We start from the raw sequence: 21,673 nt of genomic DNA, 5'->3' as shown, positions 1-21,673 counted from the left end.
CATGGCGAGGCAGACCTCTCCTGACCCGCCCGCTGCTCCCCTCAGCAGTGTATTTTATCAGTCTGTCCGTTCTGCACCCCACTCTGTCTGTGGTGAATCCTCTCACCTCCTCTGTGCCTGTACCCCAGTTCTGTATGCATAAATAAATCTTTAAAAAAAAAAAATCCCAAACCCATGGGGATTACAACTGAGATGAAAAAAAAAAAAAGTACAAAATGATGTAAAAATAAACTTATATTATTAAAAAAAAAAAAATCCCGTTGGCCAGGTCACACCCTAGATGTCCTGAGTGAGAATTTGTGGCCATGAAACGGCATTGTGTGTTTCTCTGTGTGGCTAAGGTCGCACGCTGCCGCCCTCCTACAGCACCTTTGACTGCCCCTACAGAATTCTGCCTGGCTTGCTTCTTCCTGCAACACGCTTTTCTTTTAATGGGAAATTTTTTTATAGGCAATACCCAGCTGGCCTTACAGATCATCAAAAGGAATCAGCTGCTGCCTGCGGTGAAAACACTCTCTGAAATGAGAAAGAAGCCAGTGTTTCAGCCTGTCCACCCGCTCCAGCCCATCCAAGTGCCAGCTTTCACTGTTCAGAGAAAGTGATGCTTTGCTCTTGGAAAACTGTTACCTGAGACCCCGGGGAGTATGTAAGGGCCTTTCTAGTTGTGCCACAACAAACATGAATAAAGGACAGATGGTAACGGGTGCTAGTTTTGAAGATAATTTTGAAATGATTCTAACCCCTGATTTTTTTTGTCAGACTCTTACTTAAAATTAAGGTTTCACAAACTCATTTTCATCTGCTTAATCTCTGCTAAACTTTAAATTTTGAGCCATTATGTGATGTGTCTGTGCCATAGGCAATTAAAAATTGGTCTTATCACAACAGTCTTGAATAACATATTTTTTCTTTCTTGCAACTACTAGAATATTTTGGCATCTGAGAGATGGCGTTAAATTTTAAAAAACTGAGAGAACCTCCTTGGCAATAGATGAGTGACCAGCCAGAATGTGACCTATGGGCAGAGGGGAAGGAAAGTTGAAGTGTCTCATGACTAAAAGAAACAAGCTACAGAACAAAACCCATCGGCTTAATATAATTCAGTTAAGAAAATTATCAGATAAGGAATCCTTTGCTTAAAAATTACAAATGAAGACAAACAGGGTTCAGGGCACTGATTCTAAAATCTCTTAGCAAGGTCTTTAAGGTTCCTTGCTAACCCCTTTGCCAATGCAAAGAAACTTAAAAGCTTCTTTCTAATGTTACAAGATGGAATGGCCAAAATTTGCTCATAGGGTTAATTTGCTAACTTTAAGTATGGGGACAGAAGAAAACATAATACAGATGCACTATAGAAAAATGTGGTCACCCTTTAAGTTAAGATGATGTTTGACAGGCATTTTCCTTGCTGTCTACATCTCTTTAGTTGCCTAGAGACCAAGTCCAGATAGGGAAGTGTAACACCCTTGCTGAATCTGTGCAGCGCCTCAGTTCCACAATTAGAGATGGAATGGTTTGGATAAGCACAGGACTTAATCTGAAACTTCATCTGAATTGCTGTCAGGAACGGGCTTTACCAGATACCACCAGCAGACCTTGGTTTAGCTACTTGTCAGATGGAGACCTGTACCCCTTGCCAGCTGCTAGGAAGGCAGCGAAAGTAGTTAGGTCATTAGTCTGCTGCAGTTGTTGGGCCAGGCCTGCTCATTTAAGGGGAGGCCAGTGAAGTGTTTCCCCTCCTGGAGAACTGTATCTGAAACCTTGTGGTAAGTTAACATTCCAGCAGCCCAACCTTGCCTTCCAGCCACCTGCCTACCAGGGCAGATCCCAGCACATGAAAGGTAAGCTCTTCACCACCTCTCTGGCTCTATATTCAGCCCTTCCATCAGTCAGGAAAGTGTTTCCCACCTCTTTTCCCTTCCCTGACCTTAAAAACCAGTGGCCTTTTCCTAAACCACTTCCACCTGCCTGCATGGTCCTTGCTCACCCTACACAACTCTTTCCAAGCAGGGCCACCCTTTCAGAACCCCGTGCCCTGTGACTTCCTTTCCCTGACCACTTGGCCAGGAGTTCTGCCCCTTGACTCAGCCCATGCAATGACAGGGTTTTTGACCTGTTTGCAAAATGATGATACCTTTTCTCAGGACCCAGTATGAGGACTCACAGGAGCTGTTGCATGAGCCTGGTTGTCAATGAGTACAGGTGAGTTCACTCACTCTACCCCTCCATTCCTACAGGACCTGCTCAGCCCAGCCACCCTCCACACTTCCTCTCACTGTTCACTCTTCATCTGTCCCTTCCTGAAGGGACACCCTTCTCCCTGGAAATCACCTGGAGGAAAGTGACTGATGACTGTGGACTCTGCAACCAGACTCTTCACCTTCAAATTGTGGTTTTCTCACTTCCTGGGACAATTCTGATCTGGAACAAATTGATGTGCTCCTTTGTGCCTCAGTTACTTCATTCATGAGGATTACTATTGTACCTACATGTTTGGCGTGGGATGAGTTTTAGGGGCCTGGCTATTGTTATAGCTCCATGTGTTATAGCTCTCTAACTTTCCATTTGTAATAGAAGGGCTGTCAAAGTAGAGACTGCTGAGCCTCTGATGCTGGTGGTAGTGCTGTGGGGGGCAGCAGGAAAGATGGGGTTCCTGGCCCTAAGTTACTGCCTCCTTCATGTGGACATGGACAGTTTTTGGTGTTCTGTGTTTGCCTTGTGGAGTCAGTCTCCACAGAAGGGTCAAATGGGTGTTTCTCAGCCCACCAGAGTCAGCCTCTTCAGTAAGTACTGCCTTGGTAATGGAAAACTGGAGGTCAGTGGAGACTGAGCCCTGCACCCTGTTACCATTCTTTGAGGAATACAGATTGTTGTAAATTCTGAGCAGTGAAGGTCTTAGGGTCTTTTTGTCCTTTGCCCTTGTTCCTAATAAAAAAAGCAATCACTAAAAAAAAAAAGCAGTCATCACTGCTCTTCCCCCCGCCCCCCGCCCCCCCATGATCTAGAACAGTCTGGGGATACTATCCTGATGTAGGTTTATCACCCTCTTTATCCAAGTCTCATCTTGAGATCACCTCTCTTCTCTGTCACATGAAGTATCCCCTCTCCTTGATAGCTCAAGTCCTGTTAAACACCATTTCCTCTTTTTAGAATTCCCATCCATTGGGCCTCCCTGGTGATGCAAGGGGTTAAATCACAGCACTACGAACTTATATGCAGCCACTGCAACAAGAGTTCGATCCCCAGTCAAGGAGCTGACCCACATGGTGCAACAGACCTCTCCTGTCTTACCGGTGCTCCCCTCAACAGGGTCAATGGATCTGCCTGTTCTGCTCCCCACTGTCTCTGGTGAATCCTCTCACCTCCCACATCCCTGCCCTGCACCTCTGGCCTATCTCCCAGCTCTGGTATACATACATAAGTAAATCCTTAAAAAAAAAAAAAAAATTACATTGTGTAAATTCTCCTCTCCATACGTATTAAATGTTCATCTTCTAGCAGTCTGTCTGATGTTACTTGTTCATACATAACTCAGAAGAACCCAGGTGGGATGGAGAGACAGTAAATACTGTATGTTCTCATCCCATCTGACCTACCCTGCTCAGGCCCTTAAAGTGGTGATGACAGGAAATCCTGTCTCCTTGTCTTGAGCCCCTTTCAACCAGGTCTCTGGCCACAGCTCACCTGCCCAGGGGTTTCTTCCAGAACTGTAAGCACCAATCTCCTCTTCAGCTTCTTCCACCCATCATGCTATCCAAATGGATTCTTTTGTCTAAGGGTCTCTTCCAATTTCAACATGTCCACAACATTTAAAAAAAAAAAAGTTTTTTTATGCATATAAGAGCATAGGTGCAAAGGGGTGAGAGGATTCACCAGAGACATAGTGGGGAGCAGAACAGGCAGATGGACAAGGGGAACAGTGGGCAAGACAGGAGAGGTCCTCCATGCCATGTGGGTCAGCTACCTGGCCGGGATGGAACTCAGTTGCAATGGCAGCGGATATCTTCCTTCATAGTGCTTCACTTAAACCCTTTGTGCCACCAGAGAGGCCCCCCTCAACATGTCTACATCTTAGCCATCCATGGAGGAACAAATTCTGTCACCCTAAAGCATATCTTTGGCAAGAAATGTACTAATTGGGAGTGACTCTGAAGGCAGATGGAAGTGCTTTGCATGTTTATATCTAAAATCTCTGTAAGGGTCTTTGACAGGCAGTTTTTCTCTTACCTCTTTTTGATGGGCAGAGGTAGAAGTGCCTTCATTTACCCCCAGTAAACCCTAACTGACTTCCCCTCCCATCCTTCCCTGTCCCACCTAAACTATTTAAGGTGGCCCACAAGGTCACATGTGGGAGGTAGTCATGCTGGGTCTCGCCCAGGTATAAGCAAGGTATGCCCATCTTACTAAATTTCTCTGTAGGGGACGCCTACAGAGAATTTCTGGGTAGGGGACGCCTTTGCACCCTGACACAGCTCACATTTCCACTCCATGGCCCTAACCGCCAAGATTTTCCTCATGCCTCAACTCTCCATTCCACACATGCTTACTCTGGGCTGGTGAACATTTTTATTGGACCCCATGGTAACCTGGCAGATCTGCAGGCACAGTCTATGTTCTGTTCTTTGTCAACTATTTCTTTTCCCTCCTGGACTACGAGTACTTTGAAGACAGGGCTGTATATTATACAGTATGGGGATTGTTCTAGTAAAGTACTAAAAGAGGTTTTTGGTGATGTCTCCTTTCTGGGCCTGGCAATGTCACAGCTATTCTTTCAAGGTGGGGTTGGCCTTCACGTAGCTCCAAGGTTCACAGGGTCTCTGCATCCTTGACCCTCTGAGCCTTATTGAGTGAGAGTTAAATAGTGGCCCAGGATGGCTGGGTTACTGGTCAAACGGGTGGGGGGGGGGCAGCCTAAAGTAACCAAACCCATACACAAAGCAGGCAGTTTACCCAATCAGCTTCCGTTTCTCCCTGGGAAGGAAGAACCGAACAGAAACGCAGGCTGTGGTGTAGCAGTGGAGGTGCCGCGGGAGGAGGCAGTGAAGTTCATTAGGCCCCTCATTTGGGCCAAAGGGGATCCGTGTGGTGACAAACAATTGTCCTGGAGGATTTAGGAGGATTTGGCCAAGTGTCCCTGTGGGCCCCAAGCCTCCTCCTAATCCCATCCACATTTCAGACTACTTAGGATCGCATTAACTGTCAAAGCCGGCGTTTAGGGAAATATCTACATTTCGTATGCATCGCCCGAGTCAAAAGAAAAGCTGAAACGAACCTTCCAGCTTTTGGCGCGAGAGGCGCTCTGTGTGGTCTCGAGTGTGAATGGGGAGAGGGGGGCGGTGCCCTCGCGGCCTCCCCGCCCAGGAATGCGGGCTTTTCACAAGTAGAAAATGCTAATGCTTTGTTCCAGCCTCGGCCTCCCGGAGGCGCGGAGGCGCCCGGCCGGATTGTCACGGCTGCATTTGCATGTGAGCGGCTCCTGGCCCCCACCCCCACCCCACTACGCCCCTCCCCCCAGCACGGCCTGGCTGGGGACTTTGGAGCTGATGGCAAAGCTGTCTGCCCACATCCTCGCCCATCAGTTAATCCCTCTAAGGCCACTGGTAGCCACTCTGGAACTTCTTGCATGAATACCCTTTTCCCAGAGGTGCCGGGCAGGTGAAATGTTATTTCAAGATATTTAACGCTTTCAGTTATTGCACGTGAAACAACGCATTCCATCGAGGACGACCACGGCATTGGACGAATCATCCTGGAGCCTAGTTTCGCACTGATGTTCTTGGGCAAGAACCCAGCGTTTGATGTGACGCTTTGCAGGAGGTCCATGCGCAGAGTGGCTCATGCGCAGAGTGTGCAACGAAGGACCGCAGGTGGCGGGGTGCTGTTCTTATTTTCACTGAAGCAGACATTGCGCTCGAAGGTCCCCCGGCGAGGGCACACAGCACTGGCACTGGCGAACGTGCATCCCCGGGCTGGGCCCGCCGCAGGAGCCACGCGACGTCCGTGGCACCACCTACCGGCGACTGGGTGAGCGAGGCTGGACTGCGCCTTTTCTCCGCAAGACTGCAATTACCGACTTGGAAGCCTCGCGCGTGCAGCGCTCTGCCGGCCCAACATATGCTAGCGCTGACCTTTAGCCCGGGCCGACTGGCGGGATCTGGAAGATGCACGTGAAAAATCAGGATCCTGGCCTACAAATACACTTACGGTTTCCTTCCTTGATTACAATGTTTATGTCCTTGATTTCATTTCATTTGTCTTTATTTTCTTTTTATTTATGTTATTTCCTTATAATTGGCCTTTTATTTCACTTATTCCACTTAATTATTTTCTTGGTTTATCATTTCATATTCATTTCATTTTACTAGCAATTTATTGTTTTGCTTGTCCCTCTATTCAATTTTATGCATGTTTGGCTCGCTTACATATTTTTAACTTATTTTATTGGCTCGCTTACATATTTTTAACTTATTTTCTCTTATTTGTAAGTGAAAGAGAAGGCTGGATACCTTTTCCATTTTATTCTGAGGCTTATATTTTTTCCCTGCCTGAGATTTGAGTACTGAAAGCAACTACTATCTCACCTAATTTTTCTGGGTGTTGGTCTTGCCCCAACTAAATTAAAAGTTCCTGAAAGTCAGACTTATGGCTTGACGTGGAAATTGAGCCAGGGGCTGAGGATTAGCCCAACTCCTGGTGGGGACAAGGTTTGGGGCAGGTCCTCCTCACACAGGGCTTGATGAATCTGAAAATCTAGTGAGTGAGAGGGGATATTCAGTTCATGGGCCCCTGAGCCCTTGTCTCCAAGTGGTCCAGGGAGCAGGGAGCAGGGAGCGAGCTTGGACAAGACTCCTGCTGCTCTGTGGGGAAGGGCTCTGGGAAAGGTGGGGCTGGTGATGGGCCTAGATGAGATACTGCCCTCTGAGGCTCTTAACACAAGTTCTCACTACTCAGACTGGGCAAAGAATGGACTTCCTTTCCACACATTTTTGGAGATGTCCCACTTTACTTTCTAACGTGTCACTTTCTAATTTGTGTGTGGTGCACCCACAGGTGTGCCCTTTCTGCTCCTGTGTGCCGTGGGTAAATTACTTCTTATGTTTATGCTGCAGTTTCCTAATCTGCAAAGTGGATCGTCATAAGACATAGAGCACTGACTGACCTGTTAGGAAGCTTAAATGAAGTAATATTTAATATTTGCAGATGTACTAAAATACCCTGCTGAGGGGAGCAGCCGTCTGGCTGGTCAGGAAATGAAATCAAGGACATAAACACTGTTATCATGGAAGGAAACCTTAAGTGCATTTGTGGGCCAGGGCAGGGTTAAGGAGGAATACCCCCTTAGCTATTGCTGCATTAAAAAAATGGCCTTTGGGACCTCCCTGGTGCCACAGTGGTTAAAGTCAGCACTATCAAGCTATCCCTAGCCGTTTTTTTGGCATTTTCCATACCTGCCCAGGGAGCTGACCCACATGGCTGCTAGACCTCTGCTGCTCCCCTCAGCAGTGTATTTCAGTCAGTCTGCCCCTTCTGCTCCCCACTCTGTCTCTGGTGAATTCTCTCACTCCAGCACCTCTGGCCTTTACCCCAGTTCTATGCACAAATATTTTTAATATAAAATAATAAATAGAGTGGTGCCTTGAGTTTCTGTCTGTCTGTGACAATCCAGTCTTTTCTAGTTTAGGGAGTAGGTGACAAAGAGGTCTGCCCCTTGCCCAGAGCTTGCCTTTTCCAGGCCTTCTCTTCCAGAAAATCAAATAGGAGTTTTTTTTTTTCTTCTGAGCTATTCCAAAGAACAGTGAAAAAGCCAACATTGACTTCGTAGTTCAGAATCAAAGGTGACCAGCAAAACTTCATTTGGCCTCTGTCAGTCCCTAAGAGGCCTCAGAAGTAGAGCAGCTGGTCATCAGTCCAGTATCTCTGTCATAATCATCCTCAGCACTTAAAATCAGAAACTCTTTTTTAACTTAGGAGTATTTAAGTTATGGGTTCTTTTAGTTTTCTATGTACTGTTTTAAAAAAATGTATTTATTTATTTTACATAGAAGAGGTGCTAGGGGTAAGAGGGTTTAACCAGAGACTTAAGTGGGGAGCAGAATAGGTGACTTTAGTGAGATACACTGCTGAAGGGAGCAGCTGGGGAAACAGGAGAGGTCTTCTTGGGTGTCAGCTCTCTGGTCAGGGATCCAACTTAGGACATAGCAGCAATAGCTCTGAGACTTAAGCCCTAGACTATGAGAGGACCCCTCAGCCTTTTTTATTTCCTCCCCCCTCAATCTTTTTAACTGAAATCGTGGCTACACTGATCTTGAAATCAGAAAGCAGGAAATCTGGGAAAAAATGATCAGCTTTGGTCCCTCAGCCACACATTCATTAGTAAAATTCAGACCAATGATGCCGTTTCCTGCCAATGCCATAGAAACAGCTCAGGATAGTGAGGCTGAAGCCAGGACTGGGCAAAGAATCTGGGCTTCTCTTGGTATAGTCCTTTATAGTTTGGGGATTTTCACTGTTTAACGTTAAAAAAAAGTTTTTTAATCAAAATAGCAAGTTTTGTTTGTTTGTTTTTTTGAATAGCAAGTTTTTTTAGAAAACAAGTTTGGCGTCACAGACAAATGAAAGAAAATAGAGCTAATGGAGGGGTGGCTTGGGCCACAGAGAGGTGATCTCAGGCCAACTAACTCAAAGGTAGCATCAAATTTGAGAGGAAGAATTGATGGAGCCAGAGGTTTTCTTTGCTGAGGGAAAAGGGGATTTTTTTTCATTATGATCTAAAAAGAGGTGAATTAAGGTGCTGCATGGCTGAATTCTCCACCTTTCAAAACCCCTCCCTGCTGAAAAAGGCCTTAATTAGGTTTCGCAGCCCCGACTCGACCTGCAAAGCCAGTGTTTCTTTTTTTAGAGGGTGATCCTACTGAATTAAAATTCAATTAATCCGACTTTAAGGGCAAGAAAAACTATTTGTGAAAAATCATTAAACAGCACATAAAACCCTTTGAGGAACAGTGGCGACTAGGAGAAAGGCAGCCTGGCTTTTGTTAAAGTACTTTGGGCCCAATGAGTTAACTTTTTTGAGGAATTTTAACAAGATAGTGGTCAAAGTGGAATTTGTTCATGTAGTTTATTTAAGGTTTTACAAGGCCCTACAAAAGTCCCTCCCCTGAGTCTGGAGGAGAAGGGAGTTTGGTAACAACGTGGTGAGAGGTAAAATCTGAGGGACACTTTGAAACCTGTGAGGAATGAAAGCAACTGGCCTGGCAGCTTCAAAAATGTCAAGAGTCCTGAGCAACAAAGGAGGACTTGGGCTGGCTCAGGCTACAGAGGGCTGGAGAGAGGAGTGCTAAAGGCAGCAGCCCCTCTGGATGGGCCCTGGGAAGGGTGACAGCAGCGTGGCCAGAGGGACATCAGGGAACTGGTGCAGTGTGAACACAACTTGTTGATTAGATAAGGAGATAGTGTGTCCTCCGCTGGGTTTGAATGCTGCACGGGGGTTTCATAAGATAATGTTCCTATTCTTAGGAAAGGCATGAGCAAGTGATAAGGAACAGAGAGGCACCCTAGGGGTTCAGAAGTGCAATTACATAAATATATGCTACACACACATGACATTACTATGTGCAAGTACCATATGGATGATGTACAGGGAGTATAGACAGAATGACAGGTATGTACTAGCATACATAGGGAGAGGGAGCAGTAGGCAAATGGGAAAACGTCAAATTTAGGAAACTTAGATGAAGGGCATATATATGGAATTCTTTGTAGTATGGTTGTAATTTTTTCTTTATATTTGGGCCTCCCTGGTGGCACAGGGGTTAAAGTCTAAGTGCTTTCAAGCTATCACCAGCCACTGTGGCCTGAGTTCAGTCCCCAGTCAGGGAGTTGACACATGTAACACAGCAGACCTCCCCTGTCTCACCCACTGTTCCCCTCACCAGTGCATTACAGTAGCTTCACCTCCCCATTCTGAGTGTCCCCCACTCTGTCTCTGGTGAATCCTCTCACCCCCTGCACCTCTAGCCAGTACTTCAGTTCTTATATGCATAATAAATTAAGATAAATCTTTTTAAAAATATTTTTTATTTCAAATATTTCAAAATACAAAGAAAAAAATAAGCAAAAGTGAATAAATGAGGTGAAGAAGAGATAGATGCAAGCTAAAAAAGTAAAAAAAAAAGATGGCAACTAGGGAAATAAAGGAAATGTTCGAGTCTGATGACATTTACTGGTCTGTGACTCCCTGATAATTTCCCAAGACAGGTGCCAACAGACTGCATGAGAATTAGCCATCCTTTAAGAGAGACAGAGCCAGGCTGGCATGACTGGCACTCATGGAAAATCCCTGGTCTTTTACACAGCCTACAACTTAGCTCTTTCCTTGAAGGAGCTGGCGATTTTGTTTGTTTGTTAAAGATTTATTTTTATTTATGCATCCAAGAACTGGAGTACTGACAAGAGGTGTGGGGTGGGTGAGAATTCACCAGAGACAGTGGTGTGCAGAATAGGCAGATCTACTGAAATACACTGCTGAGGGGAGCAGCTGGTGAGTTAATAGAGGTCTGCTGGCTGGTGGGGCAGCTCCCCAGCTGAGGACTCAACTGGTATTGCTGTGGCTGGTGATAGTGCTGGGCCACCAGGGAGGCCGAGGAGCTGGCAGTCTTATGCAGGAGACAGGTATAAAGCAAATGCAGTGTGTCTTCACAGGAGCCCTGAAGCGAGCAAGGATGTGAGGGTGTACACCTCAGTCTCTGGAGGGAACCTGTCCAGGAACACTTCCCAGATGGGACACTTAAAGTAAGTTGATTTCTTTTTTAATTTAATTTTTCTTAAAGATTTATTTATTCATGCATACAGAACTGGGATACAGGCCAGAGGCATGGGGGCTAAGAGGACTCACCAGAGACAGAGTAGGAAGCAGAACAGGCAAATTGATGAAAGATACTGCTGAGTGGAACAGCGGGGCAGGGAAGGAGAGGTCTGCCGCACCATGAGGTCAGCTCCCTGGCCTGGGATCGAACTAATGCTTCCGTGGCTGCGGAGAGCTTCATAGTGCTCTGCTTTAACCCTATGTGCCACCCGAAGGGCCTAATTTTTTTTTTTTTTAACTGAGGTAACATTGAGTTATGACCCTGTATGTGATGCACACTTCTTCAGGTGGACATTATCACACCACCCCCTTGAAGCAAGTTTTGAAGGCTAGGTCAAAGTTGTCCAGTAAAAGGGAATTGGGAGCAGTGGTGGAGGGAACAGACCGCCCAGTCAGAGGGGCAGGGACATGTGTGCAGCCCGTGGGCATTATGACAGATGTGCTTTGAGCAAAGGCCCCGGGGGAGGCAAGACAGGCGCCGCACAGCTGACGGCAGACAGGAGGCCAGGGTTTCAGAGCTGGCCTTTGACCACAGAAGACCGCCATCGAGGCCTGGAAACCATGTATTCCACTCAGATGGAGGGAATGTCTGGTACAAAGCACAGAGGTCAGGAATGAGCAAATCCCAAGGTGAGGGGATGGTAAACACCCTGGAGCCCGAGAGTCTGCTCAAGGTAAGGTTGTGCAAGGTGTTTGCCTCCCACCTGAGCCTGCAGGCTTTCACATAAGCCCTCAGCCTACAGTCCCATGGTCAGGACCAGCTCAGGAAAGCAGAGTGGCTTGACACATTTGCAAATAAATTTCTTCCCTGGCTTTCCCCTCTGTTAGACAAGAGCTAACCTCCCGTTGGCCAAAGCCAACCAAAAGCCCACTAAGGCAGGAACCTGGGGAGGAGGGCTAAAGGACAGCACCTCTGTGATACGTAGTAGAGCAGGGAGAGAGAAACAGGGCTGAGTAGGCCCAGGCCTGGAAGCAGGCAGGCCAGGACTAAGAATTGATTTCTGTCTTCTCTGTAAATTGCACAGTCCTTGGGGTACCAGCTGCAGCATTCTTCATTCAGCCCCCCAGCATTCTGCAGCTTATTTGCCCAACAGCTTGAGCCAAAAACTTGCACTCAGGTAATGCAGTGGGTCAAAGCACAACACTATGAATCTAGCCCCGCCCCTTTAGCACCAGTTCGATCCTCTAACCAGGGAGGTGACCCACATGGCGCGGCAGACCTCTCCTGCCTTGCTCACTGCTCCCCTCAGCAGTGTACTTCGTCAGTCTGCCTGTTCTACTCCACAATCTGTCACTGATGAATCCTCTCACCACTTCTGGCCTGTACCCTAGTTTTGTATGCATGAATAAATAAGTCTTTTTTTTTTTTAAAGCAACTTTGCACTCTTCCTTCTCCCCTGCTCTTGACTTTTCTGTTTTTCTCAACAACATACCCTAGAAGGCTTTACTTTATCACACACATACACACACACAAAATTTTTTGTATATTATGTTAAGATTTTTTAAAATGCATACAGAGCTCTGGTGTAGGCCAGAGGTTCAGGGAGTGAGATTTACCAGAGACAAAGTGGGGAGAAAAACAGGAAGATCTATTGAAATACACTGTTGAGGGGAGCAGTTAGGCAAGACAGGAGAGGTCTGCTGTGCCATGTCCATCACCTACATGGCCAGGGATAGAACTGGTGTTGCAATGTCTGGTGATAGCTTGATGTTTGCTGAGACTTAACCCTTTGTGCCACCAGGGAGGCCCCTCTACTTACAAAATATATTTTGTCAAACTGAGGGGCTGCTTTTTTTTTTCCCCCAGATGATAATATGCTTGAAATTGGGATTGATGGTAAAAAATAGCATACTGGTTGTTTTGTTTCTTTTTTTAAGTGATGGGAACAATGGCATATGCCCCAGTTACTCACTGTGGCTTACCAAACCACTTCAAAATTTAGTTGTATAAACTGCCATCATTCTATGTAAGTCTGCAACTCAAGCAATGCTTGAAATGCCTGAAATCTCACCTGGGAAGACTTGAATCATTGGGATGACTTTAAGGATTTGAGGGTAGAATTGTCTGGAGATGAATTCACTCAGATGTTTGGTGCAGCTGAGATGATGAACTGGGGCCACTGTCCCTGGACATACATTTGTATATCTAGTTAGCTCCATCATCACATATTCTCTGCACTTCAGTCTGTGAACCCTCCAACATGGATGTTTGTCCCAGTGAGCAAGGCAGAAGTTGCATGGCCTTTTAAGACCTAACATCCCTTCTACCTTATTGCCTGAGGCAGTCACAAGCTGCTCCAGATGCTAGGGGAAGACACAGTCCACCTACCTGTCCATGAGAGGAATGTCAACGAATTTGGGATTTTTCTTAAAGATTGATTTATTTATGCATACAAGAGCTGGGGTACCTGCCAGAGGTGTGGGGGATGAGAGGATTCACCAGAGAAAGTGGGGAGCAAAACAGGCCAAAGTACTGAAATACCCTGCTGAAGGGAGCAGTGGGCGAGACTGGAGTGGTCTGCTGAGCTATGTGTGGCAGCCCCTACGGGAATGAAACTCAGGTTGCAGTGGCTACAGATAGCCTCATAATGCTGACACTTCACTCCTGCCACAGCGAGGCCCCCAAATTAAAATGATTAAAAAAAAAACTCCAAAAAATAACTGATAAAAAATTGGAAAAGCAAAAATGAAAGAAACCTGATGGCAGAACCAAGGCTATTTTGAAGAGTGTAGGGGCGCAATAGGAGGAGGGCCCAAAGGACAGCAGTGGGGGGCTACTGGGGTTTTGGCTGTGCAGGAGGTGTGGCCATGTACATTTACAAGGCCCCCTAAAACATATACAATGTTGTAAACAGTAAACATAATTTAAAAAAAAACAACAAAAAACAAAAAACCTACTCTGCAGTTCCTCCATGACATGACCCAGTCATGTAGTTACTTTTCTAGGAGAAAAGATCCACCTGCCTATACAAGACTTGTATATGAATGTTGACAAACCCTTATTTTTAAATAGCCAAAAGTCGAAAACAAGCCACGTGATGACCGACAGGTGCATGAGTAAACAAGTTATAGGGCGTCCATGCCGGAGACTGTTGCAATAGAAAGAACTGCATTGCCTACGCACATACTGAAGTGGCCTAACGGCAAAGTAATCTTGATGAATGGCAGAACAGATTTCCATCCCACTAAAATGGTACATTTGTTCAAAGAATCTGTTCAATTTCTATAAAACTCTAGAAAATGCAATCTGATTTACTATGATTGGAAGCAGATTAACAGTGTCCTGGAAAGGACTGAGGGAGGGGATGCTCAAGGGACCCCAGAAAGCTTTCGCAGATAATGAAGTATTCCTTCTCTTGGTTGTGGTGATTTTGTGGGGATATCTGTATAACAAACTTATCCAGGGGCTCCCTGGATAAGCACAGGGGTTAAAGTCTCAGCACAATCAAGCTCTTGCCAGCCACTGCAATCTGAGTTCTATCCTGGCCAGGGAGCTGACCCACATGGTGCGACAGATCTCTCATTCCCACCTGCTTCTCCTCTCAGCAGTGTATTTCAGTAGATCTGCCTGTTCTGCTCCCCACTCTGTTCTGGTGAATCATCTCACCCCACCAAACCCCCTCACCTCTGACCTAACTCCAGTTCTTGGACTCATAAGTAAACAGATCTTAAAAAAAAAAAAAAAAATTGAAGCCAGGACCTAAAGGGATACAGTGTCATTTCTGCCAGCTCTATGGGGGCAGAGTAACTACCTCCTAGCCAGACACTAGGGAAGGGGAAGTAGACCTCCCCCTCACTCTGCAGGGGAAAATCTGAGAAGCTGAGTTGAATCTCCAAGGCCTGGTTGAATTTGGGTGTCTATGGTGGTGGGCAGGGCTTATGTGGGAGAGCAAAGGAAAGGGGGATTGCAGACAGACAGACAGGTCCTGGCCTTCATATTAAGCCCTGGAAGTTAATTATTTTTAACCTAAAAACCTTGAAAATCTGAAGCAGTGGAATGAATAAGGGGCAGGGTTATACTAAAACAGGGATGACTTCAGTGGGATAGCATCTTTCGCCTACAAAAGCAGACAGTATCTGGAATAAGAAGTTGATCAGGTTTAATTGTATTTTTTTAAAGATTTATTGATTCATGTATACAAAGCTAGGGTGCAGGCCAGAGGTATGGGGAGTGAGAAGATCCACCAGAGATAGAGTGGGGAACAGAACAGGCAGGCAGATTGAAATACATTGCTGAGCAGTGGGTGAGGTAGGAGAGGTCTGCTGTGCCAGGTGGGTCAGCTCCCTGGTGGGGATCGAACAAGTGCTGCAGTGGCTGAGTCTTAACCCCTTGTGCCACCAGGGAGGCCCCCTTAATTGTGTTTTCTGACTGATCTATCTTTTGATTTTATTATATTTTATTTTTTCTTCTTTTATATTGTTTTCATTTATTCTATCTTCATTATTTTTTTTTGGGGGGGCTATATTTATTTTAAAAATAACATATAGGGCCCTCCTGGTGGCACAACAGGTTGAAGGTGCAGCACTAGGAAGCAAATCATAGCCATCTCAGCCTGTGTCGGATCCCAGCTAGGGAACTGACTCACGTGGTGCGGCAGACCTCTCCTGTCTTACCCGCTGCTTCCCTCAGCAGTGTACTTCCTCGATCTGTCTGTTCCGCTCCTACTCTGTCTCTGGTGAATCTTCTCACCACCCCTGTACTTCTGGCCTGTACCCCAATTCTGTATGCATAAATAAATACATCTTAAAAAAAAAAAAGTGAGTTTTAAAAAAAATCATGTATTTTTGTCTCTTACAACGAAATGCCCACATTTCATTTTAGAAATTGTAGGCTGAGAGCTTTGCTAAAATATGGTGGGCCACAGAGAGCCACTGTGAGGCCTGGAATGTGAATGACAGGAGGTGAGACCACAGCTCTCGGTTTTCAGAGAGGAAGGAGGATGAAACTGGTTGTGTGAGATGTCAGTGAAGGGTAGTGATTAGGCAATGACAAATATGAAGGATAGGAGAGTAACAGGGTGGTCCCAGGAAAAGGGGGAGGTTCCAGGTTCCCTGTCCCACCCAGGAGGGTAGAGCTGAACAGAGAAGAGGAGAGACTGGTGAGGAGACTAGAGAGGAAGGAAGCAGGATGGAGAAACAGAAGGTGACCTGAGGAAGGCACAGAGAGTAGAGTCATGTGAAGAAGCTTTGTCTTGTTTATTGGTCCTGGACTGGGTGAAACAGATGTGGGTGAGAGACCTGTGGGGAGATTAACTATGGCAGCATTTACCTTGATACTGATTTTGCTCCCAGACTTGTCTGGCTATTTCTGACCCTTTTCTATCAGTTTCCTCCAGAAGTTGCTTTAGACTTGTTGTGGCCTTTCAGACCTTGCTTTGGGCCAATCACTTTGGGGTGGACTTTTAACTTCTGGTGTTTGATTTAGAAACCATATTATCTTTTCTGTTTTGCACACTAACTGTATTAAAGTTCCTTTCATTAAGGTCTTATGTTTTGTCTTAATGCAGCAGATGGCAGAACCTATTTAGAGAGGGTGGGTTTGGGGGTTCAGGGGTGCCCTTCTCTCACTGCCTATAACAGGAGGTCAGTTTTTAAACCACTCTGCTGCATAATAATAGAACAAAAAAAACCCTCAATATTTAAATGTGTTCTTATTTACATGTGAGTGGTGCCATATAAACACTGTACTCTTAGTAGTTCATTTAACCCTGAGCTAGATACTTAGGCCAGTCCACTTCAGATGCATGAGACTGAGGCACAGAGAGGTTAAGTAACTTGCCCATGGTCACACAGGCTTGGTGAAGCTGGGAGGTAAACTCAGCTGAGCTCTGAACTGTTAACTTCCAAAACTAGATAATGAGTTACACCTTTCAAAAGTACAATACAAGTTTTCCTGCTGCAGTCTATTTAGTTCTAGGTGATTAGCACTTTCAGTGGTATCATCTGACCTGTTGCTATTCTGAATTCGGCTGGTGAAAGCAGCTGACACACTTGTGTTAAAGATTCCAAGGCCAGAGTCAGCGCGAAACCAAGAATTGGCCCAGTGAACAGGACTCCATCTCCTCTCAACCAGTGGTGTACCCCTCTCCCCAATCTCCTTGCCTCAAAATAGTAAGTGTGATTTAATGGTTAATGTTTTAAAGAAAATACTCTGGGTGGTTTATGTTTTAAAAATTATGTGAAAGCACCCTGTGGATGATTGGGTATAATTTAGACATTAAAACAAGCCGGTGCATCAAATATTTAATATATTTAATTAAAGGATCAGTTGAAAACATTAGATGAAAAGTCATTTTGATGGAAATGTGGTCTGAGCCTCAACCTCAGGTCTGAGAGTGTGGCAGGGCAGAGCATCATCTTCCAAAGCAAAATATGGTTGTGGATGAATTAGAGAAAGATGCAAGTTGACAGTCTACCTGTTTTCAGAGCTGCTTTTTTTTTTAAGTTACTTTTTAAGGGGCCTTCGCTGGTAGCTCAAGGGGTGAAGTCTCAACACTAGGAAGCAACAGCTTTAGATCCTGGCCAGGGAGCTGACCCACATAGCACAGCAGACCTCTCTTGTTCCACCCTCCCCGACTCCACCACACACCTCTGGCCTATATCCAGTTTTTGTACATAAAAATAAATAAAATCTTTAAAAGAAAGTTACTTTGTAAAATACAATGATTTATTTTTCAGGAATTAGGTACTCCCTTTCTTTTTCTTTTTTCAAGATTTCTTTTATTTACTTATGCATACAAGAACTGGGGTGTAGGCTAGAGGTGTGGGGAGAGATGAAAGGACTCTCCAGAGACAGAGTGGGGAGCAGAACAGGTAGATATATTGAAATTTACTGCTGAGGGGAGCAGCAGGCAAGACAGGAGAGGTCTACAGCACCATGTGGGTCAGCTCCCTGGCCTGGGATAGAACTTAGAATGCAGTGGTTGCAGACAGCTTGGTAGAGCTGAGACTTAACCCCTGGGCCACCAGAGAGGCCCAGGAACTTCCTTTCTAATGTTAACTAGTGAAGAGAAATCTGGAAGGTTGCTCCACCCTTGCTAAGATATGGTGTTTTATTAGTTAGAATGGCAATGAAAAATTTAATACTAGTTTATAGCAGGGGACTGTCATTAACATCATCTGGATTTCTAGCTCTTGTTTTTCTCATGGATAAGCTGTAGTGTAAGTCTAATCCTCGTTTGTTTTTTTTTTTAACATTATACCATATTTTTATAAATCATAGTTGTATTTCCTTTTTTTTTTTAAGATTTATTTATTTATGCATACAAGAACTTGGATACAAGCCAGAGATATGGGGGTGGAGAGGATTCATTAGAGACAGAGTGGGGGGCAGAACTGATGATGTACACTGCTGAGGGGAGCAGCAGGCCAGAACAGGAGAGGTCTGTCATGCCATGTGGGTCAGCTCCCTGCCTGGGGATGTAACTTGTGTGGCAGTGGCTGGTGATAGCTTGATAGAGCTGTCTTTTTTTTTTTTTTCTTTAAGACTTATTTATGTATACAAGAACTGGGACATAAGCTAGAGATGAGGAGTGTGTGAGAGAGAGGATTCACCAGAGAGAGTGGGGAGCAGAACAGGTGGACTGACTGAAATATACTGCTGAGAGGCGCAGAGACAGGAGGTCTGCTGCTACATAAGTGGGGTAGCTCCCTGGCCAGGGATGGAACTTAGTGCTGCAGTGGGCTAGCTTCATAGTGTTGTGTTTTAACCCACTGTGCCACCAGGGTGGGCCCAGAGCTGTGTCTTTATCTGCTTTGCCACCAGGGAGGTCCCACCCTCACTATCCTTTCTAAGAAATCTTTTTAGATTGCTGGTGGGTGGGGCCAACACAGAAGGAGACAGTGGGTCTGGCCCATTCCTTTTATAACTTGTTTTTAAAAGATTTATTTATTTACGCATACAATAACTGGGGTACAGGCCTGAGACATGGGGTGAAAGGATTCATCAGAGTGGGAACAAAAGAAGACGACTAACCAAAATACACTGCTAAGAGGATCAGTGAGACAGGAGAGGTCTGCTGAGCCACATGTCATTTAAGACCTGTGCAAAGGGATGGAACTCATGCTGCACTGGCAGCGGATAGCTTCATAGTGTTGTGCTTTAGCCAGGGAAGGCCCCTTTTTCTGACCTTCTGAGGCCACTTGTTCCTTCTAGCAATTCTCTTCCCCCATCTGTTTCCCCCTTGTTTTTGTTTAAAAATAAATAAAAACAATGAAAAGAAACAAAACCAAAAAAACATATATACCGGAGCAAAACACAAGGCCAGAAAGAGAAAATTGTATAGGCGTGTGCAGATTCATGTGTGAGTGTGCACACATTCAACATGCCCACCTCAATTTATGGAAAAAACTCACTGAACTGGCGATAGATGATGGTAGCATGAAAAGAGCCTCTTTAAAGTAGAGCAAGTTCTCTTCCATTTACCAGAGGAGCTCTGCTTTGATTTTGCAAACAAGTTCTACACTGGTTTAGTAGTAGATGTTCCCTGAGACTGGATGTGTTCCAGGAGATGAGAACATACCTGCGTTGCAGGAGATGAGAACGCACCTGAGGGCAGCCCTGTTCTTGGTTCTGCATCTTCCTAAAGGGGCTGCCAGGCTAAGCTTATTCCCTCTCAAAAGAGCTCCTGCACCCCACCGTGGCTTTGTTCCTTTCAGGAGGTATTTACAGTCTGAGTCTGGGGAATTCAGGATCTTTGTCCAGCATGGTGGATTTCAGGGCTCTTTCTAGGATGATCTTCTAGAAAATGCCCTGAGGGCCCTTCCTGATGGCACAACGGATTAAAGCATACTCCTCTGAAGCTATGGCAGCTACTGCAGCACAAGTTCGATCCCTAGCCAGGGAGATGACCCATATAGCAAGGCTGACCTTTCCTGATCCTCAGCTGCTCCTCTCAGCAGTGTGCTTCTTCCATCTGCCTGTTCTGTGTCTGTGGTGAGTCCTCTCACTCCCACCACTCCCCACACACCTCTAACCTGTATCCCAGTTCTGTATGCATAAACAAATCTTTAAAAAAGAGAAAAATCCCCCGAATTCTGGTGAGCCAAGGATCACAGGAGTTGGGGATGTTTATGTTGTGGTAGTTTTTCCTGCCCCCACCTCCACCTCCCATCTTTATGGTACAGGAGTGGTTATTCAGGTTGGATTCCAAGTTATTATTGTTTATTGAAATATTACTGAAACGGTGAAATTTTGAGCAGTTCTTAAATGGCACATTTCCAAGTTTTGAGAGATAATAAACACCAATATACTTCCCTTTCTTTACTCCCAATGTCCCTTCATGCCCTTTCCTAAACAATTCCCCTTCCTTCCCCAGGGGTACTTTTTCGTGTCCCCACAATTTAGTTTTGCCTGTTCTAGGATTTCCTTTAAATGCAATGACATGGTATGAATGCTTGTTTTGGCCTCTTTGTAACATGACATTTTCTGGGATTCACGTAGGTTGTTGCCTGCACAAGCAGGCCATGTGAGTAAAAAGGACCCAAGATGTCACTAGCAGCTTGACAGTGTTAAGACAGGGACGGCTGCTCCATTGGTGGCCCTCCAGAAAGGATACTCCCTCAACCCTGGTATGTGGCTCTCTTAGCTCTTCCAGTCTCTTTCCAAGGCCAAGCAAGTTCCTTTCCCAGAGCCACCAAGTCAGCCTCGGGCACCACCCAGATGGCCCGGGGCCGTCACCGGGGTAGCTTCCCCAGAACAGCTGCCCTCTGCTTCCCCCTCCCCCATGCGTACTCAAAAGGGAACTGGCCCCTCTGCAGGTCAGAATTCAGATTCGTTTAATTCCACCTATCCAACGGCACACAACTGTGCGATGTTTTGGTGACCACAGACAAGTGAAGTCCTTAAGAAAACGTAAATAGAAAAAAACCCAGAAAGGTGGGGGGGAGGAGGGAACCGAGATCTCACACGCGGTGGATGCCAGCCTCCGTTGAATCAGGATTCAGAATGAAATTTTCTTTTTTTTTTTTTAAATAAACGGAAGAGTCGCTCTCTGCTCCTCGCTCCCAAGGTTTCAAAGGTCGTCACACTGGAGCCCGGGGGCGTTCATCTCCCCTGCGGCCGCGGAGGGGAGGAGGTTGGAGGGAGGAGGGAGGGAGCACACAAAAGCTAGCAGAGCCGAGAGAGGGCTAATGTTTCCTGTTTGCCTGGAACCCCCTCCCCTGTGTCCCCTCCCCCAACCCCCTCCCAGCACTCGGGCGGAAGTGAGTTTGCTCCTTTGGAGATTAAAAGGATTCCGAATTCCGATCAGTCCCAATAACCGGCGTACTGAGAGGAGGAGGAGAAGGAAGAGGCGGCAAAGCAGAGAAAGGGGTGCGCGCGCGCGCACACGCACGCAGCCCGAATTGGGGGAGTAGTGTAAAGCCCCTGGAGGCCAGGGCGCCAGGCGCAAGAAAAAAAGCCCGGTAGGCGCAGCTCCGCGACTGGTTTCTGAAAGAAGATGACGCGGGCGCGGGCCGGCGGCATTGGCCACGCGGCTCCAGAGCTCACCACGCCGCGCCGTTGCCGGCTCCACTGATTCCAGCGCGCCCGGGAGGAGGCTCCGTCCCTACGACTCGGGATCGGAGGGGGGGACCAAGGCGAGGGCGAAATGGCCCGATGACAAAGGAAATGTGATCCCCCTTCGCTGCCAAGGTTTCAGAGAGGACGGACGTGAGGAGGAGGAGGAGGGGCGCGGGGCGCGCGCGGAGCTCGGATAGCATTGCACGACGGCTCGCGCGGAGCGGGCAGCGGGTACATCTAATATCTTCCTGCGGATGAATAATTCAGGACGGCCCGCGGGGACCTGCGGCCCCGCGCTGTAGCGCCGC

The 21,673-nt window shown here is 46.3% G+C and overlaps 2 protein-coding genes across 3 annotated transcripts in view; one reads left to right on the top strand and one right to left on the bottom strand.

Annotated features, from left to right (window-relative positions):
- Nucleotides 1–2,964, top strand: part of CNOT10 (CCR4-NOT transcription complex, subunit 10) — a 47,158-nt gene extending 44,194 nt beyond the window's left edge. The window contains exon 20 of one of the 2 annotated variants that reach the window (XM_012720510.1): nt 451–2,964. In XM_012720510.1, coding sequence (XP_012575964.1) covers nt 451–602 — 152 coding nt within the window. In that variant the 3' untranslated portion in view covers nt 603–2,964. The remainder of the gene's footprint in view (nt 1–450) is intronic. The other variant, XM_004676348.2, reaches the window with a different exon arrangement.
- An 18,146-nt stretch (nt 2,965–21,110) lies between these two features.
- Nucleotides 21,111–21,601, bottom strand: LOC101633309 (the record flags this gene model as incomplete). Its single annotated transcript, XM_012735178.1, is given in 3 exon segments — nt 21,111–21,263; nt 21,265–21,435; nt 21,437–21,601. Coding segments are annotated over 3 exon segments (489 nt in total), but the record flags the coding sequence as incomplete, so codon positions are not given.
- Between the last annotated feature and the right edge of the window lie 72 nt (nt 21,602–21,673).

The sequence above is a fragment of the Condylura cristata genome, unplaced genomic scaffold (genome assembly GCF_000260355.1).
Source record: "Condylura cristata isolate star-nosed mole 26May11 unplaced genomic scaffold, ConCri1.0 scaffold00004, whole genome shotgun sequence".
Taxonomy (NCBI): domain Eukaryota; kingdom Metazoa; phylum Chordata; class Mammalia; order Eulipotyphla; family Talpidae; genus Condylura; species Condylura cristata.
This window is presented reverse-complemented; position numbering and strand designations above follow the sequence as displayed.